This window comes from Alosa pseudoharengus, unplaced genomic scaffold (genome assembly GCF_046254945.1).
Source record: "Alosa pseudoharengus isolate Yale_2024_CS ecotype anadromous, Long Island Sound unplaced genomic scaffold, YU_APseudo_1.1 YU_APseudo_1.1_scf_10, whole genome shotgun sequence".
NCBI lineage: Eukaryota > Metazoa > Chordata > Actinopteri > Clupeiformes > Clupeidae > Alosa > Alosa pseudoharengus.
The window spans coordinates 20470502-20497537 of NW_027468565.1; the positions used below are offsets into that span (position 1 = coordinate 20470502).

Genomic DNA, 27036 nt, shown 5'->3' on the forward strand with positions numbered 1-27036 from the left:
CATTAATACTGTTGCGATTGAGGCACCTATACCTCAAGTTTTTTGGTGAATGCAGTAATCTTATCTGCTAGGTGAGGTAGGTGCTTGTCTTTGCCTTGTAACTGGAGATTTAACTCATTGAGCTTTCCAAATATATCGCTGATAGGCCAGCTTCATCAAGAAATTTTCATTAGTGAACGTGCTTGCAGATTCGTATTCGCTCTTCCTCCAAGAAGAGGCGACACGGAGCTCAAACACACGCGACAGCACTTTACCTCGGGAAAGCCACCTTGCCTCGCTGTGAAACAGTAGGCGACAGCTGTGTGGTCAGCTCTTATCTCCTCGCAAAGTGCGGGGAACAGACGCGCTTTTAAGGGCTGGGTCTTGATGAAATTCATCACTCGCACAACCTTGTTCAAAATCTCATTCAGGTCGGGACTAAGCTGCCTTGACACGAGCGCTTCCCTATGAATAACACAGTGCGTCCATTGCGCACCGGGTGCTGCCTAGGCTACAGATATTTTTTTTTTTTTTTTTTTTTTTTTTTATATCCTGTTTTCATGTCAGTTCGCGCCCCACCTGGCATGTCTCCGCGACCCAGTAGTGGGTTTGAGAAATGCTGCCATAATCTGTCTCTCTTTTAAATGCCTATTCCCTGAATGGTAGGCTACAATTACTATGTGTTTATATCAGGGCTTTGAACCGATTTATTTTCCCAATCGGTTCGTTCCGAACAGAAACGGAATTATAACGTTTCCGGTTATGAGTTCCACCAATAAATTGACGTTCCCGAACCGGTTAGAACAAAAAAATACTGTTCCCGGAACGGTTAATTTCGTTCCTGTCAGCTGTTTAATGCTATAGAATTATGTCAGCTTAAACCAAATGTAATAATATTACAACCATTATTAAATAATAATAATTATATTATTAATAATAATTAAATAGGCCTACAATTATTTCAAATGTGTAGTTTATTGTTAAAAGAGAAAATTTCCACACAAACGTAACAACATTATTAAGACACGTGGTTATGCCACTCGGGCAACAACAAATTCCAACTGTCGGGGGAAAGGACATCCAGTAGGCCTACTCATACCGTAACAAGTCTTTTGTTTTGTCTTGCTTAGGCCTACTTGCAATTAGGCCTGTTTCATCAGGTAGGGCCTATTGTTTATCAACAAACATAGCCTACTAATTATAGCCTACTAAATGTTCGCTAGTCCATCATAAACGTGGAGTCGACAAATATAGCTATTGATATTGTGTTTGGAATGAGCGTTTTAATTAACGATGGATCGTAATTTACCTCTTATTTAAGATGTGGAGTGGAGACTTTGTAATCCACCGCTCTCTCTCCATTCAGTCAGCGAATGTCTGATGTGATGTCACACAGGAAGTGAACCTCAGCCGTCATGATAACGTGCGCAGGAAAATAATTACTTTTTTTTTTTAGTTAATTAGGCAACGAAAACGTTGAGGAACGAAATAAAACCGGTATTAACCGGTTACCATTATTTTTAAATAAGTGTTCCTGTTCCAGAACATAAAAAATAATAACGTTTCCGGTTTCGTTTCTGTTCCCTGTAAAATACAAAAAGTTCCCGGTTTTCGTTCCTTGAACCGGATCAAAGCCCTGGTTTATATATAATATCGAAACAAAATAACCCAGGCAGTCTCATCTACGAGATGTTTACACACACACACATATTCACCTCCGAAAAATAGAACCAACTTGACTTTAACTTCAACCTGTGCTAGGAAGCGAAATTATTTGCAATGGCTGACTTAATAGACAATGACGATAACGACTGGCTTGTAGCTGACCCAGAACCATATTTGTTTGAACCCGAATACACAGAGGAGGAACTAGCTCTTATGGATCGTGAAAGGCAGGAAAGATGAGTGAGATGGTGAGAGAACACGGGCGAACAGCAACTGACGGAGAGCCTGTGCTGTCGAGAATGGGATAGTGTTGCCATCGGTAGCGGGGTCATAGATCTAGAACAGTGTTTCCCTTTTTTTCTGGGGACCCACTTTTTAAAAATGACAGACCATCGCGACCCATTCACTTCAGAGCAAACAATTAACAATCATCCAGCAATATTGTTTTATTGTTTTAGGCCACAGGTTCTCAAACTTTTCTATGCCCCCCCCCCCAAAAAAAAAAAAAAAATTCTACAGTGCCATATCTGGATACGTAATAGCGCCTACTAGGTCTGGCCTACTACCACTACTATTACAGGGATTGGTGATGCACTGACTCTTTAGTTTCCCACAATTCTGCAATCTCAATTACACATGAAACAATGTTAAATACTTTCAAAGCTGTAACAAATTTTGTACAAACACACAACCTCAGCCTTTTCTCATCCTGCTGGAAAAGTTGGAAATGACTACCAAAAAGATACGCCTGTCACCACGGTATGTTGTGACAGGCTATGTTGTAAGAATGGAACAAGAGGCTTTTGCGCAATAGCCAAAAGATAATGTGCCTTTATTGTAGGCTAGCCTAGTAGAGTTCACAAGGTGGATAGCAAATTCAATAGCCATGTCCGGTATACGGATGTCTGCTTTTGTTGACTAGATTTTAATCGGTCAAGCTGAAGAGATAGTGTTTGTTAATGTTTGTCCCTTGCATTTTGCAACTGCGAGGTCCATGGCAGGCGCCCCACAGAAATGTTTCATTTTGTGAGTGAGATGTCCACGCTGTCCCCTCTGACGCGTTCCCCCCCCAGTTTCAGAGCTATTCTAAATGCAAAATTGCACATAGGGCCGTGACTGTAGTTAACAAACTAGATCCTAATAGAAAACTGTTAGCTTTCCTGGCTAAATGGTATAAGTTTGGCCTATTACACAACATAAATTGTGCTGGCGACCCAAATAAAATCTCCTGCGACCCACCCGTGGGTCGCTACCCAGTCTTTGGGAACCAATGATCTATAAGACCCTGGCTGTGCCATAGATAGATAGATATACTTTATTGATCCCTGAAAGCGATGCGTTTGCAGCAATGATGTGGTGTAATCCTCCTAAAATGCTGAGAGCAAACCCTTCACAATGCATGTTGTAACCATGATTTTTCACAATCTGTTTTACCACAACCTGCTACTTTGAGTCAGCTCAAACTAACGCCAGCAGGGCAGGTTGTCTCTATTTACGAAAATGCGTGTGTGCGATCAATCATGAATTCTAAACTCTGTGGTGGATAGGATCTACAATTAGGTGTTAATTAATATTACTATGCTAACGTTGAAGCACTCCCAAGTGCTATTGCGCCACACATTGTAGTTCTCCTGTTTATTCGCTTGGAAAATCGCCACGTTTCATGTTGTGTGACCTTACACATTTTTATCAACTACTCGTGCAACTGTATTTAAGTACGGAAAATGTGGATGTGTTTGATTACTGCTATGTTCCTCCCTCTATGGCTACGTCTGAGCCCGCTAGCATAGCAACATGCTAACACATTCGTGCCACGCGCCAGAGCGTTTGAGTGCACGTACCGACACGGGAGAGGTATGACTCAACTCGTGAAAGTTAAGGTAAGAACATATATTACTACTTATATATTACTAGGGTTTTTTTTTTTTTTTTTTTTGCAATTTGATTATAAAATCAAAATAACAATATTCCTTTACGGCCTGTGTGTGTATATTGGGCTTAGTTGCCATGCGTGGTACTGACTATATATTCATGCCCCCGTCTCTGTCCGTTCACTCAGGAGCGGGACGAGCAGATCCGTGAACTCACCGCCGCCCTGGACAAGAGGTCCTCCAGGCCCGGGAGCACGGCGGTGGTGGCGGCGCCCATCTTCCCGCCGCTGGTGGCGGAAGAGGAGGCGAGCGTGCGGCGGTCCCAGCGCCTGGCGGCAAACAGAGACACGTACACACACGTGGAGCTGGAGCAGTGCAGGCTGGAGCTGGAGCAGTGCAGGGCGGAGCTGGACCTCTGCAGGACGGAGCTCAGGCTCAAGACCCTCGGTAAGGGGATGGGGGCAGTTAATTAATTAAGTAACTATTTAACTAATTCATTAACTCATTTTCTAAAACTGATAGTTCCGGTCCTTGATTGTGATTGGCTGAATCGTGTTCAATGCCGTTGTATAATGAGCACAAGCTCACACCTGGACCGCATTTCGTTCTATATTACTACTCAAGACTCTCGGTAAGGGGATGGGGGCAATTAAAGCGGCAGTTAGCAAAATTGTTTTGATCATATTCACTGAAACCAACACTATGCTCCGATATAATATGATAGTATATCCTGACATAAATCAGCCGGTTTTAGAAAAAAAACCTGCACCTCTACCTCCACCTAGAGCCTGTTATTTGTTTTGCGAAAATCCACAGCTCCTGGTTCTTCTGGTCCAATCAGAGCAGAGCTGTGTGAGATCTGACTGTCAGTCACAGTCTGGAGCAGTCTGGTAGAGGTCTGCACTCCCGCGGTAGAACCGCGGGTCCCGACGCAAAAGAGTGTGACGCGGGACAACTTTTGAAAGCTCTTTGCGGAAGCGGGCGGGATAAGAGAGAGGTGCGTTCGCGGGTACGGGACAAACCGATGATTCACTGCACTCCTGCAAATTAAATATGTGCGTAAAATTAAATATAGAAATAATTAAAGTACCGTTCATGACTATAGTTCAGCTGGATGTTCTGTTAGGCAGCATTAAAAAACGGGGTTTAAGCATAACTGACGGATAGCAGGCCTATAGCCTATATTGTCGTTTACGTGGGTTTAGGGCTGGGACAACGCACGCAAAATATGAGCGTCGATTCGTGAAGCATAACGTGTGCTGCTAAATATTTTTAATTTTACACCTTCAGTGTTTTCCATACGTTGACTAATCTGTGGCTGGGCACCACGAAATCAAAACCGGCCACCACACATTGATGTTCTATGTTGTAGGCCTGCTATTTAAATTAAAGATAAGATAACATAATTTCATTGAGCTGCACTTTTTACTCACACAGCCTTTCCTCGCCCCGCCCGCTCTCTCTCGTAACGAGCCCGCTGCTCCTCCTCTGCATGTGCATTTAACAAAATATTCACGATTGTTGAAGGGTTGTTGCCACATAGAAGCACTGCATAGAACACAGTGGGCTAAATTGCTATTAAATCCGCTTAGCATCGTGACCATGCTGCGCAAATTTGTTCAAAACCGCTGCATTAAAGTTAAAGCTCTGCTAAGGTCACAACATAGTACATTGAGGAGACTAAACGAAGTTAAGTTACAGTATGCAATCAAGCAGTAGCCCTATCTCAAAGCTAACGTTAGAATACTGTTTGGATGTCAAGTTTAGCATGCTTACTTGCAGCTGCTTGTATTACTCGTGCAGGGCTCATTTTATTGACTATGTTTGCAAAATCCCGATGGAAATGGAAAAGTGTTTTCCAAGACTCAAAAGTGCTTGTCCAAAGGAGAAGTACGAACTGTTATTTGAAATAACTACGTTATGAATTGCATACACACATCAGCAGCCTTAACTGTGTTAATGTTAATTGCAAGGATTCCCACACGAACGTCTTAAAATGACAGGCACTCAATTAGACATACACTAGCCTACTGAACTTTATTGAATGCTACCTCTGACTAAGAATGCATTACTTTGCACTTGTAGTTACTTGCACTTCAGTCTTTTATTTTGGAATCTTAAGAGCAATAAACATATATTGCAATGTTAAAGAATTCATGTTTTTTCATTCAGATATGTAAATAAACATGTATAAGTTGCTATTAGTGAATTAATGGGGAGATAATCGAATCGGACTGAAAAAATGAATCGTTAGATTAATCGATGCATCGAAAAAATAATCGCTAGATTAATCGTTTAAAAAATAATCGTTTATCCCAGCCCTACGTGGGTTCAATTTGTTCCTGCTGCTCATTGTCAAAAATCGAAAGCATGACCGAGGAAGAGGGCACCAGACTAGGCCTACTTCAGTTGTTAGCCTACATTCAGAACCAAGAAACTGACATCTGGAGTTTTTCTCAGGTGTGTGTGCTCCTTTCGTGAGACAGAAAGAAAAACTGAATAGGCTGTCCCTCCTGCATGCGGGCTTTAGTGGGCGGGAGCGGGACATCATGTTACAGATGCAGGCGGGAGCGGGACTAAAAACGACACATTAATGCGGGCAGGAGCGGGACAGAATATTGCTGTCCCGCTCCTGAAAAATCAGTCCCGCGCAGACCTCTACAGTCTGGTGCGCAAACTCGATGAGAGGGTGCTCGTGGTAGTGGGAGAAGGGCATGAGAGTTTTGCCAAAATTTTGGCTAAGTCCCCTAAATCTGTCAGACTTGCCAACTGCAGTTTTAATTAATGAATTAACTATTTAACTAATTGATTAACTAATTTTCTAAAACTATTAGTTCCGGTCCTTGATTGTGATTGGCTGAATCACGTTTGATGTCGTTGTATAATGAGCACAAGCTCACACCTGGACCGCATTTCGCTCTATATTACTGTGCTACCACAACTTGATACAAAAGTTACATTTGCCGCATCTCGAAGTTGCTTGGTAACCTTGAAAAACCAAATTTTGATAGAGAAAATATATTTCTTGGTGGAAGAAGATGGTTAAATTTGTCGTTGCTGTGCCTTTACTTTATGAAACTTTGCCGGGTATTTATAATACTAGTTTTAGAAAAACAATAAGCCACTCGAGTCCGTAGGTTACACTGATTATTCAACAGCTAAGGGGGGTTTTAGGCACTCCGCTAGCGTGCCGTGCCTAACAATGCTCCTTAGCTGTTGTGTAACCAGTGTAACCTACAGCCCCTCGTGGCCTATTGCTTAAACAATATGGGAGGATGCACGTCAAAAGGTTGTTTATATTTCGGCTTGATAAGTCAGCCATTCCTCTCTTCTATCCTGAAGCAATATTTTTATTGGCTAGAATTGGTTAAAGTTTACAACTGGTTGAAACCCCTGTGGGGCAATTCGCTAAATTTTTCAAAAATTGTCCTGGATTACCAAAGGGATGTTACCTCTTAGCTAGATAAGATTAAAGAGTGTAGACAAGCTAATTGAGGGAGTTGATAAAGAGGACTGCAGATTGCACCGAAAGGAATCGCTTTAAAATGTTTAATGTTTTTTGTTAACAGGCAAGATTGTTGTAAGAGCCATGATCTGACCTCTCTGGCTGTTTCTTTCTGCCTCTAGAACTCCAGCGTGCCCATGTGCAGAACCCAACACCTGGCAACAGTACCACCGCCTCCACAGCAGACCGGAAACTGGAGGAGGGGCAGAAGGTGCGTGTGTGTGTGTGTGTGTGTGTAATGCATAGCCGAATTTGGAGTTTGGATGCTTTTTTGCATGCTCAAGATGAGGGATGGGATTGTTGTATGTGTTTGAATGAGCTGGTGGACAGCTTGAATGCTTTTGTGCCTGTTTATGTATGCAAAAGTTGGATGTTTGCATACACAGCAAACTTGAGTTTTGATGAAAGAAAAATTAACATCTGTCTGTGTGTGTGTGTGTGTGTGTGTCTAGAACCTGCGTCAGCTGCGTGACGACCTGCAGAAGTTGGTGGCAGAGCTTCAGTCTGGAGAGCGGGCATGCTGCAGAAACACAGACGGAGAGAGACTCCGACAGGCACTAAGCAGCGCAGATGAGAAACTCAATAAACAGGTACACACAATTACGCATAGCTGGATATTTTGCAAAACAGTGCTGATGACAAATGGTTCTGCAAAATGAAAAGCCTTAATTTTGCCAAGTTTGTGACATACATACACCCATGAATCTAGTGCCCAGCTGCACAGGCAGGCACAGTAGTAGTGTGTTTCCTATGTGCGTGCGTGCGTGCGTGTGTGTGTGTGTGTGTGTGTGTGTGTGTGTGTGTGTGTGTTGCTGGCCCTATGAAAAGCATTCCCTCACCACTGCTCCTTTTTTTCCTGCTGGGGTTCTCTCTCTCTCCCCCCCTCCATCTTTCTACTGTAACTTACAGTTGCTAATGGGGATTATTAAGCACTGATAGAGCTGGGGAACACACACACACACACACAAAGCAACTTGACCCTCACATTCCTGCGGTGTGGTGTGTGTATATAATTTATCCTCCTCTCCCCTTCACTATCCTTTGGGCTCAACTTTAACTCTCTCCCTCCCCCTCTCAATCCTTTTTTCCCTCCCTCGCTTCTCGTTCACTCAACCCTTTTCACCACTCTGTCAATCACTGTTCCTTCTAACACTGTGTGCTTCCCTACTATGCACTCTTTCTTTCTTTCTCTCTCTTTCCCTCCATTTTTACCTCAGGATCAGATGTTGGTGGAGCTCCACACAAGTCTGCAGCTGGTGAAGGCAGAGCTGAGGAGGAAGGCGGAGTGTATGCCGCCACCTGCCCCTCCCACTCCCGGCTCGTCCTGTAAAAAGCGTGGCTGTGCCGCCGCCGCCGCCATGGCGATGGAGAATGTGGCCCCACCCGAGAAGCGTCCGTTCTTCCGCTCCCTTTTCCCATCGCGCACGCCCGTCACGCGCCACAGAGCGGACGCCGTGGACAACAACGCCACGCCCTACGCCCGCGTGCTGCGCTCTCGCCAGCCGTCCCCACCGCCCAGCCCCTCCCCCATGCGCCGGGGAATGAAGTACTGAGAAGACGACAATAAAGTTTTTATTTTTGTACAAAAAAATGCAAAACCTAAGTTGCAGCAGTGGTCCAGGGCAACAGGGCCTACTCTGTGTGTACAAGTCTGGTCATTTAGTGCCATATCAAGCTTGTGTGTGTTATTATTTAAACATTTAGGGACAATTTCCCCTGCATGGATTAAGCCTGCTCCTAGACTAAAAGCTGTTTCGCAGTAGAAATCTCCATTGAAGCTCTGTGTTAGTCTAGGGCCAGGCTTAATCCATGTACGGGAGACCAACCCTCACTTCTCATTAACCTTGAGCTTTAAATCACAGTGAAGCAGTGCTCGGTGTTGGCTTTCTTGGGAGATTAATGTTGATGTAGTGTTAATAGGACACTGTTAAGGACGGCACAGGTTGTGGAGATGCTTTTACATGTTTGATCAAGCTGATTAGTGCCGAGTGCCCTTCATGTCTGTCATTAAGGGCCTATTATGTACTATGCACTAGCCTTGGATCTGTAGTATACACACAGAAATGTTATGTAATCTTTGAAATACCGGGTGACTATTTTAAAGTGTGTTTATTTCTTTTATGTCAAGGTAATCGGTTTTAGCGCTGTCTTTAGTCTTGTGTAGAATTTGACGGCCTAGCTCTGCTAAAAAAGGTAATCGGGTTTAGCGCAATCTTGTGTAGAATTTGACGGCCTAGATCTGCCAAAAAAAGTGATGCTGTGTTTGTTTGGTTTCCCAAGATTGATACTGCTACATACTGTGTGTGTGTGTGTGAGAGAGAGAGAGAGCTGGATGTGTGTGTGTGTGTCTTAAGTGGTAAATGCTGTCACTTTGTCAACCACAAGCACTGAGGACAGTCAGCAGTATTATCATCACAGAATTGAACTAAGATTTCAGGGCAAATGTTCTGCATGTTAGTGGAAAGGCACTGGTTATGCATCTACTTGGTATGGACATACCTGTATGATTGAGTGGGTGGATGGATGCATATTCATGAAGTCTCCTTTGCACATAAACTATTATACTACTACCGAGGGTCATTGTTCATGTAAATAATTGTATTTCTACACTGTTATATAAACAAAACATATTTTTTAAAGGTGGCTATATGTCCCATACTCTAACAGTTAAGTTTGAAGCAGCACCTAACAACCATGACCGTTTTCTGTCTATTCTATTCTTGTTTATGCATGTGCTTTCCTGTTTATATGTCAACTCTTTCCTGTCCGTAAAATCTGTTTCACGTTAAGAATTAAAGCCATTCTGTGGTCATTCAGAGACTGTTTTTCACTTCACTTCACTGTAAAAAGATGCAACAGTGGTAGAAAAAAAAAAGTTTAATTTTGACAGTGGATCAAGCAAGCCATTCCCTCAGAAATCTGTAAATATTTACAAAGTGATGTCTGTTATAGAAATGGAGAGTAATATAAAACATTAATAATTAATAAACAACGGAGTCTGCAGAAGGGGATTGTGGGTATGAGGAGGAAAGGACCACAGCGTGTGGTGTGTTTTCACACCTGTTTGATGGACACAAGCCATGCCATGATGGGAGACAAGTCCAGTGTTGAAAGGTTGACTTCTTGGGATTGGTGGACATGTGTGTGTGTAGGTCTAACAGGGAGAGTCCATATAAACCTGTGTGTGCAGGTCTGGTAAGGACAATCCCAATACGTCTGTGTGTCTGTCCACACTTGAGTGACAAGACCGGTCCAGCGGGGACACATTCCTTATGGGTGTAGCGTTGTTGGACAGCATGGTTGTGTGTGTGTTAGGGTGTAACCGAAGACAGGTCCAGTGGGGACACTCTCCTGATGGGTGTGGCGTTGTTGGACAGCGGGGTGAAGACACCAGGCAAGGACATCTCGGGAGGAGACGTCTCTCCCTGCTCCCGCACCGCCGCTATCTGCCGCAGCAGAGCCTTCCCCTCCTCACGAGCCTGTGGACACACAGGGTTAATGCCTCGGTCACACCACTGACCAGGTTAATGCCTCGGTCACACCACTGACAGTAGAGCAACAAAGCAACCAGCTACTGTTAATTTTCAATCACAGTTGGTAATTCAGTGAAGTGGCTGTTGAATCGCTGACTTTCTCTTTCTACTTGCTAGAACATGGCTAGATGGCTTTAAGCTCTATCAAATACACTGTACGGCATTTTTAATGTTAAAATTAACATGTTAGAAATGTGTTTTGAGTGCTGGGTGTGTGTGAGATTCTCACATCATTGTAGTCACAGCAGCGCTGTGCACAGAAGGAGGCCTCATCATACATCCGGTTCTTGAAGTAGTACTGGCCGAGATACCGGAGAGCTGTGCTCACCTCAGCATGCTCCAGTTGTTCCTGCAAACAAAACATACAGACTGTTGATCCACTTGCACGTTTTCTCTGACCAACACTTCTAAATACACCCAAGCATCTAACTGTTAGATTCTAACAAATGACTCCAGCAGACGAACTGTGGTATACACTGGAATTGGCCAGATAAGTAGTTTGGGTGTGAGTGTGATTAGCACTATTGAGTTTGCCAAACCATGTGATCAAAACAACGCATTATGGGCTAAAGGGCAGTTGGGCAACTAAAACATTCAATGCGTAGCTTCGCTCTTCTGCCCTATTTACCCACAATACTTGCCTTAAATCCTATGTTAAATCACAACAATTACATCACATCAGCATACTCAATACTGAGGACAAATTATGGTTCATAAAACATGTCTGGAGCCTACAAAGGGACACACATCTTACCCCACAGGAGAAAATGTCTTGTATATAGATGATATAGTATTGTGCTGCGTCGTCCGATTCATGAAGCTGTTCGTGCAGTCTACAAACATACACATAGATGCACATATGAGCACAGACAAAAGAAAATTACTCCGACAGACATACAAACAAACAAGCACATTTACTTACTTGGCCAGTTTGAGTAGAGCCATCCGTTCCACATCTCCCACTGAGTACGCCCTCCAGTAACACTATCAAACAAACACACACACCAGATTAGGGACGAAAAGTAGCAATTGAAGTCTTTAAGTCTAATGATGGATACCCATCTAACAGAACCTTAGTTGCCACACACAAACTCACCTTCTTGGCTTCAACATGTTGGTTGAGTTTCTCGTAACATTCACCAAGGGCAACCAGCATACGGGAATCATTCGGTCTGTAAAAGAGAACGGACATGACTGCCTCAACTGTGAGAGAGTTGAAAATGGACTTGCAAGAGCACAAATATCACACTGACGAAACAACACTAAACACCAAATCAATAAAGCATCAGTAAATCCACTTCCTCCTCATCAGTCATCCCGTCACCACCCTCAACACACACACACACAGACACACCTGAGGTGGTGGGCTTTGCGGTAGTAGTAAAGGGAGTAGAAAGGCATCTTGAGGATCTCGTAGGTCTGACCAAGTCCGTACCAGGCTCGATAGTCTCGCTTATTAACCTCTATTGCATGTCTAAATCAGAAATACAAAATGGGAAACAAAACACAATCAATATGACTATTACAAACGTGTGTGTGTGTGTGTGTGTGTACGTGTAGGCCTGTATGGCCGCTGAGTTATGTGTGTGCGTACAAACCTGTAGGCTTGTATAGTGGCTGAAGTGAGTGTGTGTGTGTGTATGTGTGGGTATGTGTGTGCTACGCACCTGTAGGCCTGAATGGCGGCGGAGGTGTTCTTCATCTCCATGTACTCGTGGCCCATAAGGGTCCAGGCGCCAAGGCAGCGTGGGTTCAGTTTGAGCGCGCGCTGGAAGTACAGGGCGGCCTTCTCATGCTGGGAGCGCAAGCTGTAGTAGTTACCTGAGTGAAACATGACAGGGCAATGCAGAAATATAAATACAGTTCACATTCCATACAGTTTTATTTATATTTTCATTTGGCTGAAACTTTTATTTAAAATTACTTACAGGTACATGTTCTGTTCTGTAATATTTACATGTATTCTGTGTAAGTTTAAGTCTATGCATGTCTTTTGCTTTTACAATGAAATGGCGTGTAGTGTAGCCATTTGAGAGATTCACAAATTATTTATCTTTTAATACTGCATGTGTGTGCACTTCTCCCCCATCGTCATCTGGTTATCTTGTACTGTATGTAAAGGTAGTGAATTTACTGCTACACTGAGGTCTGCTTTTGCGCTGTAGCTTGAATATCAGTCCTTAGTTGTGACTCACTTTGGCCTATTAGCTGGTTTGATGCTCATTGAGCTCAATGCAAATCAAACCAGCTAATAGGCTAACTGAAATAACACCCATGCCAATCTCTAGGTGAAGGGTATGTGATGATGTGGGGCTATTTTAATTCCAAAGGCCAAGGTAACTTTATCAGGATGCACAGTATTCTGGATCCATGAAATAACTGGCCTTTAAAAATAAAAATCTGCCTGTCTCTATGGGAATTTAACACAGGGGTGTCAATACTTATGACCCCTGTATTTTAAGGAAGAACATTTATTTATTTATTTATGATACATTATTCATTCACTAAGAAAATTGGTGTCCTTAAAGGTTAGATATTTCCTCATTTTTCATTTAAGGCATTAAGATTAATTTCCAAAAGATGATTTTATATTCCTCTTTTCAGTCAACTTTAGCATGGGTGCCAACACTTTTGGCCATCACTGTATGTGTGTATTTGTGTCATCAAAATGAGTTTAATATGTACATATGTGTGTATTTCTGCTCACCGATCACACAGCAAGTCTCCACCCTGTACTTGTCAATCTCCACCAGATTGTGGGCCAAATAGCTGAGCTCTGGCTTCATACTCTGAAGAGGAGAAACGTCAGAAAAATAGGGCAAGGATGACATAAAGGAAGAAAAGAAACAGCATGTTAATTTTCAGAGAGAACTACTGTCTCGCAGATATGCTTCAATAGTATACAGCTACTAGGCCTCAAATCACCAGAGAGAAATCTGTTGGTAATATCTGCTGTCAGATACGGTAAAGCAGATTTCAGCACTGAAAAATAGTGGAAAAATATACATGAGGAAAAAATAAAAACTGTCAGAGAAAAGACACCAGGCTATAAAATAAAATGTACATCCTGTTGTTGATGTCTAGACTTTTTGAAAGGCTCACCCTGACATAGAGCAGGTTGGAGAAGGTGTCCATGTTCTCGATACGGAACGGGTCCTGCTCCCGAAGCTCATTGAACAGAGCTAGAGCCTGATCGATATCTGCCAGAGTGAAAAACACACAACAAGACACATGAACCAAAACATGGCTTCAAGTTCACCTAGGTGCACCACAAGGCACAGAGAAAACATTTGGAATGTGTACAGAGCTCATTTTACTTGAGGACTTTGAATTGAAAGATTACATAGAATGGATGAGCAATGTATTTTATCTTGTACTCTGATGTTGACATAGAAGGTATGGTCTGTGAAAAACATGCTCAGATGCTATTTTACAAGCCTATTAGCAACGCTATAATTTGGCTGGGGAATAAAATGGCCCATTTCAGCAGATATCCATCTCCCCTCGTGCTTATCTTAGTTTAGATTCACCAGTTTTTAGTGGTCTGAGATTTGCATATGAAGGAGGAAACAACAGTGTTTCCAGTTCACTGTCTCTCCAGTTCACTCTCCTTATTGAACAAAGCCAAATGTAAAGGAATTATTATTATCATTGTATAAAACATCCGTGTAAACAGATATATAAATCACCTCTGTAAGCAAAAATATTATGCTGAGTTTCAAGGACACAGAGTTCGAGTTGGGACACACAGGAAAAGGCCCCCGCTTCTATGTGTGTCTGTGCGTGGGTTTTGAGGGAATCAAGCTGAAGGAGATAGATGTCTGGCATCCTGTTTTTTTGTGTGCATCTGTACAATAAAAGACACTGCTTTTTGGGCTGCAGGTTCAGAGACTGATGGTGAGGAGTTTCAAACCTCTCACTAGCACTCTCTCCTCATGGCGCCAAGAGTCTGTGAGCAAACCAATACTACGTGTTGTGGTTCTTGTGTCTAATATGTTGAGGTAAATTCCATGACACCAAGGAGTCAACAGTTTCCCATTATGTCATCTTTAAATGCAAATGTAAACACACTAGTCATATTGTCAAATTAATGATATATAATAATAATAATAATATTATATATAATATAATAATACAAAACTCCAGGCAGATATACATTTCAGTGTATGTGAGTGGGTGTGTGGGTGTCTGTGTAAAAAGCTTTACAATGTTACTGTGACAATGGGCCACTGTGACAAAAGCACCCTTGCTTTGTGTGTGTGTGTGTGTGTGTGTGTGTGTGTGTGTGTGTGTGTGTGTGTGTGTGTGTGTGTCTGGTGGGTGGGACACATACCTCTGATGTTGTGGTAGGCGACTGCAATCTGTGAGATGATGTAGGTGCTCTTGGAGAAGCCAGCCTCGATGAGACTCTGGTATTTCTGCAGGGCCTCGGTGATCATCTGCAGCTCCGTGTACATGTGAGCCAGGAAGAAGTCACGCACCCAGCAGTCAGGTAAAGACAAGGACTTCAGCTGGAATACACACAAGAAAAGGTGGGGTGAAGGCACGGGTGAGACTGGCACCGAGGGCACAGAGGATATAATGTGTGCGCGCGCTTTATGTACAGCATGTCTACAAAAGGATATGTAAGTAGAAACACTTGCTGAATGACTGACAGATTATTTGGATCTTGTTTTCCTTGCAATGCCTTTCAGATCCAAATAAAAACATTCAAATGTGTGTGTGTGTGCACATGTGTTTTGGTCACATACCATCTCAATGTTGGTGACCAGATTGCAGAGCTCCAGCCAGGCGCCCCAGTGTAAAGGCAGGGCGTGTGTAGCCGCCACAAAGATATCCACCGCTTCCTTCAGCAGATCCAGCTTGCGTAGCACCACCCCATAACTGCACACCCACACACACACACACACACACACACACACACACACACACACAGTGATTAATCACGATTAATTTAATCTAGTATAAGTATATAAGCATATATACTTTTTTGATTCCGTGAGGGAAATTTGGTCTCTGCATTTAACCCAATCGGTGAATTAGTGAAACACAAACAGCACACAGTGAACACACAGTGAGGTGAAGCACACACTAATCCCGGCGCAGTGAGCTGCCTGCTTCAACGGCGGCGCTCGGGGAGCAGTGAGTGGTTAGGTGCCTTGCTCAAGGGCACTTCAGCCGCGGCCCACTGGTCGGGGCTCGAACCGGCAACCCGACGGTTACAAGTCCAGAGTGCTAACCAGTGGGCCACGGCTGCCCACTAAAGCCGCATTCCCTGACCGGGAATCAAGCCCGGGCCGCGGCGGTGAGAGCACCGAAAACCTAACCACTAGACAACCAGGGAAATAATCTTTTCAAAGCTTATAATAACAGATATGAGATTTTAATAATTATATATAAAAGAGAGGGATAGAGAGTGAGAGAGAGAGAGAGAGAGACCTGGTGTACAAACACAGAGTGTTAACAGGACAAGATGAAAAACAGAGGCATAGGATGGTAGTCACATCATCATTGAACAAACCTGTGTACCGACTAAACCTCCCTTTAACTTCTATGTGTGCATTAATAAGACACTTTATGCTGACAGCAATAGGGCAATCTGTGTAACAGGTAGAAGCTGGTATGCCAGTATACCGATAGCTGGTGAATGCTGATCACATGTTTGCATGCTTACAGATTAATTGAGAAGCTTTTAATGCTGCGTCCTGGTGTGTTTATTTGCTCAGGTGAGGGTGTCTGTACATCCATGTGCATACTTACAGGTATAAGGCAAATCCATCCAGCTCACCAGCACTGTGCTTCTTGCTCAGTTCCACTCTCAGCTCCCTGAGAGCCTCATTCCGCACCTGACCCTTCTCCAGGGGCCCTACAACCAATCACAATAGCCGTACAAGAGCCAACCAATCACCTGCCTGCATTCTCAAAATAAAAGATAACACTGGGAGACTTCTGTCTCTTCATACCTAGTACTATATGTTCCCATATTGTGGACTGCATTGTCATTATTGCACCATACAAACAATGCTAGAGATGTGAACCCCTTAAAAGATTTCTGTAAATCTGCATAAATATAATCTTACCAAGGCTGTCCACAGTCTCGTCATCCTTCTTCTTCTCTCCAGACTGGAAAGATGAATTAAGAACATACATTTCAGACTGGAAACATACTAAATTTATCAAACATCCATTGCCTTAAGAGTAAAATAATATTCTTACCAGGTAGCGGGAATACATGTACAGGAAGTATGCTTTTTTACTGCGGCAGCCCCGAAGGAAATACGCAGCGCGGTCATACTCTTTCAGATCAAAATATGATTTTGCCAGACAGAGAGCGTCGAAATCCTGCGCGTCGTCCTTTAACAACAATGTGTCATGGTGAGAGACAGATTCTTGATACAAATTCACCCAGTACCGACAGACATAGTAACATATAATGTAATACACAAATATGTACACAGCTATAGACATGTGGACTTGCACTTGCCTCGGTAAGTTCAGGGGGTGGTGGGTGTTCGTTTACTGGGAGAGGGTCCAAAGCAAAGACCAGCTCTGAAGCCCTACAAGTACATTAGTGAATACATCTCTCGGTAATAACAAACATCGTAGATCTTCTGTAGGCTTCATAAATGTAATTTCTTCAGATTCCTTTGTTCGGTTATGTGAAGACATTTACAAAACCTGTTTGGATAACGTAAACTAGCCGGGTCTATAATAAGCTAGCTAGGAAAATACAGTTGGCCCCCTTAAAATTGCAACGTGATTTCGTGACTATCTTAAAAACAATCAAATATGATATCTCTTTACTTACCATTTCATACTATGCACGAGCCCCCTCTCTCTACATTGTGATATTATAGAAATTAGCTGCTTTTTAATTTGCACCAAATCGCCAAACTCAGTACTGAGCGCCGCCATTTTTCATAACCCTCCATAGACGTCAACAGAAAGTTGGACAGGATTGGCCAGATGGAAATGGTGGTTAACCAATAGTAAAACCAGAGAGGGTTAAAGCGGACCAATAGTAAAACGCCCGAGTTTGCCATTCTTTTTTTCTAGATTGACCATTACTGCCACCTGCTGTATGGATTTATGTCCTTCACCATAGACTGTATAGTCTATGTCCTTTACACTAAGTAGCCTACACTCCCGGCTTGAAATGATCTTGCTTCTTGTCTTCTATCTTACATGGATATTAGGCTACCCCAGTATTTCAGAGTGATTAAAAATTATATCATTCAGGTTGGACAACTGGGATTCAAGACATTATATGTATATCAGGTTTATAGGCCAAGTATACTTGTGTACATGGAATTTGGTCTCATGGCATTTATCCCATCCGTGAATTAGTGTTACACACAGAACACACAGTGAAATGAAGCACACACTAACCAGGGGCAGTGAGCCGCCTTGCTGCAGTGGCGCTCGGGGAGCACCTAGGTGCCTTGCTCAAGGGCACTGGATGTGGGCATGGGAGAGCAGTGCTCAACCACTTCCTCCTGCCCACATTATTCCTACTGGCCGGGGATCAAACCGGCAATCCTTCGGTTTCAAGCCCAAAGCCCTAACCAGTAGGCCACGGCGCTGTAATTATGTAATGTTAACTGTTCTTGCAGTGCCTTCAGAGTGTTATCTTAGTTGTGGTCCTGACATAAACCGGCCCCATATCTGCTTTGAATGGAGTTCAGTATGGACTGAAACTTTATTCTTTTTTTATTATTCTTTTATTTATTTATGTATTTATCTTTTATTAATTATTATTATTTATTTTATATTTATATTTTCTCTCTCTCTATCTCTCTTGCCACTTCATTGACAACAGTATCCCTCACAGGCAGCATCTAAACTCAAAGGCTCAAACCACACATATCTCACGGATGGAGGACTGCAACTAATGACATTAAACAAATGTCAGTTATCATAAAACTATGACATCAAACATTTCATCCCTCCTTAAAAGCACATAACACTCATAAGGGCATACACAAAGATAAACCAGGAGAGTCAATAAACAGGCTTCCAGAAATGTCAGAGAAGTTGATTTACGGTCAGGGATTCTGTCACCTCCTTAGACTAACACAATGGAGCCAGGAGATGGAGGCTGCATGTAGTCCCAATGTAGAGTGCATCTGTCTCACACAGCCATTAAAGACGTACAGACGCGGATGGCCTGTGGCCAGGGTGTAGGGCTTGTGTTTGTCTATGGAGTGGCTGCACTTCAGCGGAGCAAGGACACATAGTTTGAGTTCAAAGGACGCAAAAGTGCATTCTCACCTGTTTGCTTCCTAGTTCCTTGTCACTCTGCATGTGACACGAACAAGACATGAATAGGATATAGTTGTTGAGGGCAACAAAAACACATATTTAGAAAAAGGATAGAAATAAGGTGTTAGAGTCTGTTAGAGTTAACAATCTGCTAGGTGTGTATTCTTGATATATAATAATATATTATCACCTAATGGCGGAAAAAGAGCATGCAATGCAGATTACATGGCAGCCATTTGCCATCGGCATGTGTGAATGCTTACACAGATGCATAAAGGACTTTGGAGAAAAGCACTAAACAGATGTAGTCTACTAAACTACACTGCAGTCAACTACACACTGCAGTCAATTAAACAGCTAGGGATGTAACGATATGAAAATTTAACCTCGCGGTTATAGTGACCAAAATTATCACGGTTTTCGGTATTATTGCAATATTTTTAAAAGTATGTTCAATATGTTCAGAAAGGACTAATAGGCCTACACAACTGAAATAGTTTCAAAAAGTGTGACAGCATTTACTATTACAAAATATAGGCAAAACCTTATCAAAAGTGCAACATTTAACCAGGGACGCTGGAACTCATCTGGGGGGTTTCACCTGGGGGTGCTCATAGAGGGGGTGCTGAGGGAGGGTAAAAAATTGATACTGAGTAGATGTGATTCTTTTATTCTGGTGCATTTTAAGGTGGCCTATTGCTACTGGAGAAGGGCATATTTTCATTCACATTCATAGGCCTGAATCCTGACTGCACAAACAAACCTGGGTGAGCTGGGCATTCTTAATAACGTTACTGTGGCATTGTGTGTTGTCCCGTTCACTTTTTCCTTGTTCATGTTTAATTGGCTTTGTGCCACAATTAAATCCATCAAGTAGATAACAGAATCAGTAGGGTACCAGTTTTGTTTCATTGTACCAGGCCTACTGTATGTCAAAAGCAGGCTCGGATGAAGCTGGGAAGGATTAAACACACGGTTTCCACACCGTGGTAATCAACCGTGATAATCATGATATTTGAAATGAAAACGGTAATTGTTATCGTCAACATTTTTATCACGGTTTACCATTATACCGGTAATCGTTACATCCCTATAAACAGCCAATCACACACTACTGTCAATTACTTAAAGCAGGGCCTGACTTTGGTACCACAGCCCAAGCAGCTTATTGCAAAAAAATGTGTGGAAGAATATCCACCTGCTTCCCTCTTGGATCATTCTGTGTCAAATCAGACAGAATCTAGGAAAATGGTTGCTGCACCGTCTCAGAGTCTGTCTACTTATGTAGATATGTTTTCATATCTTCTTTGCCTTTTTCATACTAAAAATGCCTATCTTGGGAGCCATATTTTTGACATAAATGTCTTAGAAAGTATGATTCCTTGCCTGCCCAACTGTGTAGGATGAAAGGCAAATATATGAATGACTGGACCATTAAAAGTGCAAAAAAGAATGATATTGAGGTATATTATAAGCTAGTTTTGGTACCTACATTACATAAATCAGTATTATATCTGCAAATACAATAGTTTAATAATGTTCTGGCAAAATTTCAGGTATCTGCATCATATCAACATACAGTAGTGTCACAAACACCTTGGCTCAAAGGGTAAGGACATAGGGAGACTGACACCGTCGGGCAACATTTAAATGATAATCTTAATTTATTTACAAATATTTACAAAAGTCAGTAAGTGAGAAGCAACAAAAGATAAAATAAAGCGTCATGCACGTCAGCAGTGTACAGTATGTGTAGTGCATAAAGAAAAGGCAATCGGGAATCGCTGCAGCCAGCCCTCCACAGCATCAGTCCAGAGCAGAACCGAGAGCGCCAGTGAGGCCACAGGATACCGACTTTATTCCAATGGCCATTAACACTGAGCCACACCCCTCATTAGCCACCGGAACTCTCCAGCTCCCCCTGCAGGTCAAAATGCAATATAATATACAAAGAGCAGCAACAAAATTAGGTGTGAATGCATTTTTGGTCAGTTTCATCTAGGACAAACATGGCATATGGGGTAAATCTATATGGGAATAAATCAAAGTGTAATCATTTAGTGTACCAGGTTTGGTAACGGTAAGGGTACATGAATTATCATGAATTCATACATGAATGAATTCATGATTTATGCATTACTTCATGCCTTTATATTTTATGAATCATCAGGAATTTACATGAGTTAGTCTCTCATTCCTGACCTTATGGATGAACAACACATCAACTAAGCGGTGGATTATGATTTATGATTTCTTAAGCATGATAATCATGATTATATGAATTTAAGGTTAATTGCTCATGAGTTCATTATGTCTGTGGCCCCTCAGCTAAAGTGGTGAATAAATGACATGTGTTCAGAGAACTGAAAAGTTGTGTTCAAATCAGAATTTGAGTAGTGGTGACCACTTTTTTGTCAGAAAATATATATCTATATATCTATACCTCCTAATATTATCCTGCTTAATAAATCATGATTCATAATGATGTGCCCACCATACCTAATGCTTTAGGTGATGTATTGTTCATGTATGAGGTCACGAATAACAGACTATGAACTCATGTCAATTCCTGATGATTCTTGCGATATTAAGGAATGAAGTAATACATAAAACATGAATTAATTCATGCATGAATTCATGATAAGTAATATAGCCTTACTGTAAAGTGTTACCCAAAGGTTCAATGGTGTACCATGTTCACTTCATAGATACACAGTTAATTGCATGTTTTACACCCTTGCTTGTTCACCCTTTCTTGCTCCTGAAGAACGTTATTTATCTTGGTCCTGAGAAACTCTGTATATGGTATACTAATTTATACTTTATACACTAAATGGCCATACATTGAGCTACTTTCACAGTTCCTACTAGCTACCACATATACTACACAAGATATTAATGGCGAAACATTGCTTCCCAGATAATATGTTTTTCAAGACATAGGATTTGAACAGAAATATTTTACAGGCTTTGGTTTTGGGACCTATTCATGATATAGACAAGGTTTGAATAAAATCTGAGACAGTGCAGCAACAGCCTTATCACAGAATAGTAAGACACAGAATGACCCTCTTGCCTTTTCAGAGACATCTCTCCAGGATGTTGATAAACCTCAGACCAATGATGAATGTGTCCTGCAATGATGGCAGAACCAGGATCAACAGCCTCATAGCGAGTTAATGATCTATCTGCCGTGATGGGAGAAGACAGATGGCAACTAGAGGAGAGGAATACAACTCTTCAAACATTGGGCTGTTGGGACCGGTCAGAACATGGCGCAACCATTCCTCATTGATGCATGTTGACATTCGCACCTTTACCACCAGAGACTCCAGCATAGGATTACCAGGCTTTGTACCACACATACACCACACACACACACACACACACACACACACACACACACACACACACACACACACACACACACACACACACACACATACACCACACACACACACACACACACACACACACACACACACACCACACACACACACACACACACACACACACACACCACACACACACACACACACACACACACACTATATGAAGTAACAGGACATGACCATGCCAAATTCTAAGAGGGGCCGAGAGTGGCAGCAAGTGTTTTGAAGTAAGACAATGGATTCCCCCTTTTCATACATTTTCAACATACTGGGTACCCATTTGGTGCTAAGGGGGTACCCAAATCATCTAAAACTGTCAAAAAAGGTCAATGTCCTACCCACAACAACAGTGTTACATTACAGGCATTCTTGGCACCAATCCACAAAGTCAGATATTCCATTCTAATCATTTTAAGTCAATGTGACATCCAAATTAGTCCTTATTTTAATGTAATAGAACTACATTGTGTTGTTTTAAAGTTGCAGCCCATGTTTATAATCCCATAATAATCAAATAATAGCTACATTCAGCTAATTGCTTCTCAGTCCTCTTGCTATCTGCCCTATGTGTGTGTGTGCTCGAAAACACCCCTGGTGGTCATAGAAACCCATAGCTGTGGAAACAAAGTAACTCAGCCAATCAACTAGGTTGCTTCAGGACCACTGGCGATGTGTTTGTTTGGCTTAGGGTCAGATATCAAGGGAATGTATGGACTGCAGTCAAAGGAAAGTCCAGCCAACATGGGCACAATAAAAGGAATGACGTGAAGGACACATCTATCTCTAATTTACAAAAATCTTGTTAGTAGCTTGTTGACATAAACACTTTTCTTGACAAAGTAGTTGGGGCATAACTTTTGATTTTGCCATATTTTTAATATGGCTTTGAACAGCTGGAGTAACATGTTGGTATGACTCGTTTCTGATCCGTCTTAAACCCAACCTTGTTCTTACAGCTCTTAAAATCCTTCCACTCAAAACATGTCAAAACATCAAATAACTTCTTACTAAAGTATACAGTTGCATAGGTGCTACTGCTTATTAATGCTTTCGCACGAGTGTGTTGACATTTTGTTTAAATATTTACATCATGGTATATATAGTGCACATAAGCTGCTAATCATGATAAAAGTCATAGAACTGACAGATAGATCAACAGTGAAGACTTCAAAAGATCCATGGGTTCTTTTGAAACCTTCAGGAAAAAAATGTATGCCTTAAACCAAATCCTGGAGAGAAAGAACAGAAACTGTTTAAGTAAACAGTCTCTGAAACAGAACATCCATCATACTTTTATGTTCAACGTGACAACATTAATCTCGTGAGATGTTTATGGAAGACATTTGATCTCGCCGTGGACTGATCACGATAAATATCATGTTTATGTGCATCCAAATATGTGCATCAGTTTTGTCTGTGTTTGAGTATTGTGACATTCAGTGCATTGTGAAGAGAACTGTGACATTTAGTGCATTGTGAAATGGGAGTCCTAGCATAGCTCTGGGTCGTGCTGTTTTCATCAACCATTGCTTTTGGTGTTTTAAGCCATCATCTTATTTATTTTTTCTTTGCATACAACACTGTATTGATACTACAATATATTGATAATATTTTAAGAACCTGACAACAATATGTGGTTATAATGCAGAAGATTCTAAAATGTTTGTGTGTGTGTGTGTGTGTGTGTGTGTGTGTGTGTGTGTGTGTGTGTGTGTGTGTGTGCGTGTGCGTGTTGGGCTAATTTCCACCCATCATATGTTTTACTAGTGAATTTGTCCGTCTTAGGACTGGTCTCTACGCTCATAGGAAGAAGCTGGGCTGGGCCTTCTGTTTGCTGTGTCACCGGCAAGCATCTGGTGTGGGAGGGCATGGGAGTTGAGCAATAGCTTTAAAAGGTGGGCACTGACACGGGTCACTTCTCATCTTTGACCCTCGTCTCAGCAGAGGACACTGAGCCTTGTAACCACCATGCAGTGGACGGCGCCCAGAACCTGGGCACTCCTTTGGACACTCACCTACGCTCTTCAAGTGGACTCCAAGCTTGGTGAGTCATGGGTGCAGAGATGAGGGGCACCAAAAGGGCCTCTCTCACACAGAGGCATTTTCTTCCTTTTTATTCGTTTTTTGCCAGGGTGAAAAAAATAACATGTTTATTTTTTTTTTGTTATTCTTTGGGTAGTTGATTTTGTGTATTTAGGTCATGATTTCAGAAGCTCAGTCACGGCTACCCAGTATATTTCAGTGATTGAGATTTTGAGATGTACATTTGATTTATTGTTTCTCTGGTGTGATCTTATTAATGATTTTAATATGTCATTCAGTATACTCACCAGCCACGTTTGAAGCAGGAAAGCTGATATTTGTATTGCATTTTATTCCTTTAATGACAGTAATTGTAAGTCATTGATTACATGATAAGGAGTCTAACAGGAGTTTTGCAAGAGGTAAAAAATTGACTATGCCTTCTTGAAAAACATGATGTTGTGTTTTACAGTCCGGAGTTACAATCATGTCAAGAGCATCTGTAGCATGTGGGGCGGACATCACTACAAGACCTTTGACGGGGATGTCTACCAGTTTCCAGGGATGTGCGAGTATAACCTGGCTTCTGAGTGCCATTCGTCCTTCCACGACTTCTCTGTCCATGTGAAGAAAAAGATGGACGACAAAGGCAAGATCACAGTCAGCCAAGTCACAGTGACCATCAAGGACCTGCCTATTCACCTGACCAAACAGCTGATTATGGTCGGGGGAGAGATGTAAGTTTTTATGTTAAACACAACACGTTTGTGGATAGATTAGATGATGATTTGAACTTTTATTGGTCCCACTGCACAATGAAGCCCAGTGATTGAAACTAATGTGGCTTTACTGTTTTGAGTTTTGTTTTGTCTTTTGACTGTGCTTCTGTGACTTTCTTAAATGATAACTGGTTGGCATTGAGCTGAAGTACAGAATAACTAATCTGGATGAATGGGATGATTTATTTAACATGCTCCTACTAAATTTGTCCCCTAATTATGCTGTATTTGACATACAATAACAGTGTGTAAACACACAAATTGTTACTTTTATATACAGTAACATAAAACATTTTTATGACCTACCTTGAATGCTGAAGGGCTTCATCAAATGTGCAATATGCAAGCTCTTTACCATATGTGTTATGTAAGTGTTGTGCATGGAAAGTGTGGGGTTTTAGCAATGAAATCTGCTCTTGTGCTGCGCATGTATGGTAGTTATGGTTGTGGGTTTCACTTCGTAGTGTCTCCACTCCCTACCATGTGTCCGGAGTCTTGATCGAGGAAAACTCTGCGTACACTAACCTCCACTACAAGCTGGGCCTCAGTGTCATGTGGAACAGGGATGATGCTGTCATGGTAAGACAACCCCAGAGAGGGAGAAAGACTTTCCCCTGAAGAAGCAGCAGTCTTTATACACATAAACAATGTCCAACACCCTCTCACACATATACACACTGCCGTCTTTTGCACTTTTGTCTGATTTTTCAGTTCTCTTTACAGGTCTCTAACTTCTTAACTAAAGTGGGCATCACATTGGAATTAATAATGAAGCAGCAGTGGTAAAGCGTAATGCAATGCTCAGACCATAATAATTCAAAAGAAGTTCTGTCTCGTTCCTAAGTTTTATGAAAGTTCAAACACTCAAATTGTTTGACGGTAGCAGAATAGGAAATCTGCCACTTGCCATTGGTCAATGTGATCCCTGCCTAACTGTCCTGACAAGGCCCATTCGATGTCAGCATTTACCAAATGACTAAATGCATTATAAAAGCTGGTGGTACAATTACTGTATGCTCTGCTGGCACTCTCTGGGGTTATGCTTGGGCTGTGGTGAGTGCTAGGGTTCCTACAGTACCAAAGGTAAATTGGCAGGTAGCTAAGAGTCAGGTCTTGTTGAAAATTGTGTTGAAAGCGTATTTCTTAGACAGTCACTACAGTTAAAGTGAAGAGTTACTAGTGAACAAATGATCATATATTCAAACACACTGAAAAGCCCGGGTTCTACAGTATGACAATTACATGTTTTCCCAGTCATAGAATTGCTGTTAATGTTTTATATTTTATTTTCATAACATGTTATCTCAACAACCCAGTATACAGAGTCGTATTTCTGAATTTTGCCATTTCCTGTACATTGACTTTCCAACATGCATTTTAAAACTAACCTTGAGACTTAAACATATCAGTTTTTAATTAAAAACACAATTTTATTCTTATTAGGAAAAGAAAGTATTACTGATTGTGTTCCTTAAGGCAACAAAATGTAGGACTTTTACCTTTGACCTTGTAGTTTATAACGGAAATGAAAAATGGATAGTAGCTTCGTCAGAGGAAGAAAGATCTGCTTTGTCAGAGGAAGTGTTTAACGTCTCATATGACGAAGGGAGTATTTCTGCTATTCATGGAGGAATTGTTGCAAAGGTCAAATGAGCCAATGAGGGTCATTTGTGCCTTTTCTTGATTATTTGAAAATATTAGGCATAAAAATAATCGTTTTGCCTTTTACCTTTGCCTATTGGCAAAAAATGGTATAATACAGTAATTGGCACTAACATGGCCTTAATAGGGTTTCCCTGCACTCTAAGCCAAAGGCGTCCAAACATCCTGCCCTGCACTCCGTATGCCTGGGTTGATTTTTAAAACCTTTAAACACAATTAATGCCGCAATCATTCCAGTCTTACAGTCTATAGTCCACAATTCACAGTTGGTTATGAGACCATATGCTTTGCCTTTAGTCCAGTCATTAAAGGCTTCGATGTAGTGGGTGTTTTATTAGTCTTATTAGCATTTTAATGGATATATAA

At 41.8% G+C, this 27036-nt stretch overlaps 3 protein-coding genes across 3 annotated transcripts in view; 2 read left to right on the forward strand and 1 right to left on the reverse strand.

Annotated features, from left to right (window-relative positions):
* Nucleotides 1-9836, forward strand: part of kif20a (kinesin family member 20A) — a 28738-nt gene extending 18902 nt beyond the window's left edge. The window contains exons 16-19 of the mRNA XM_076267195.1: nt 3704-3962; nt 7143-7231; nt 7473-7610; nt 8238-9836. Of these exons, the coding sequence (XP_076123310.1) occupies nt 3704-3962; nt 7143-7231; nt 7473-7610; nt 8238-8573 (822 nt within the window). The 3' untranslated portion in view covers nt 8574-9836. The remainder of the gene's footprint in view (nt 1-3703; nt 3963-7142; nt 7232-7472; nt 7611-8237) is intronic.
* A 46-nt stretch (nt 9837-9882) lies between these two features.
* On the reverse strand, nt 9883-17474 carry cdc23 (CDC23 (cell division cycle 23, yeast, homolog)). The gene is made up of 16 exons (XM_076267198.1): nt 17362-17474; nt 17038-17110; nt 16770-16907; nt 16634-16676; nt 16314-16419; nt 15305-15437; nt 14887-15064; nt 13656-13753; nt 13261-13342; nt 12221-12374; nt 11908-12027; nt 11650-11725; nt 11476-11537; nt 11308-11386; nt 10783-10902; nt 9883-10499 (listed from the first exon to the last, which is right to left on the reverse strand). The coding sequence occupies exons 1-16, from the start codon at nt 17466-17468 to the stop codon at nt 10332-10334; spliced, it is 1737 nt and encodes a 578-aa protein (XP_076123313.1). The 5' UTR covers nt 17469-17474; the 3' UTR covers nt 9883-10331.
* Nucleotides 17475-24163: 6689 nt separating this feature from the next.
* The window catches only part of muc2.1 (mucin 2.1), a 35865-nt gene continuing 32992 nt past the window's right edge, over nt 24164-27036 (forward strand). Inside the window, exons 1-3 of the mRNA XM_076267200.1 lie at nt 24164-24251; nt 24702-24966; nt 25473-25587. Of these exons, the coding sequence (XP_076123315.1) occupies nt 24176-24251; nt 24702-24966; nt 25473-25587 (456 nt within the window). The 5' untranslated portion in view covers nt 24164-24175. The remainder of the gene's footprint in view (nt 24252-24701; nt 24967-25472; nt 25588-27036) is intronic.

Excerpts from the sequence above, each read along its gene's own strand:
- cdc23 (XM_076267198.1), bottom strand. The coding sequence starts at position 17,468 with ATGGCGGCGCTCAGTACTGAGTTTGGCGATTTGGTGCAAATTAAAAAG. Across the intron at positions 15,438-16,313 it reads GATGGATTTGCCTTATACCT|TTATGGGGTGGTGCTACGCA; the intron begins GTAAGTATGCAC and ends GTGGGTGTGCAG. Across the intron at positions 10,903-11,307 it reads AAGACATTTTCTCCTGTGGG|GAACAACTGGAGCATGCTGA; the intron begins GTAAGATGTGTG and ends TTTTGTTTGCAG.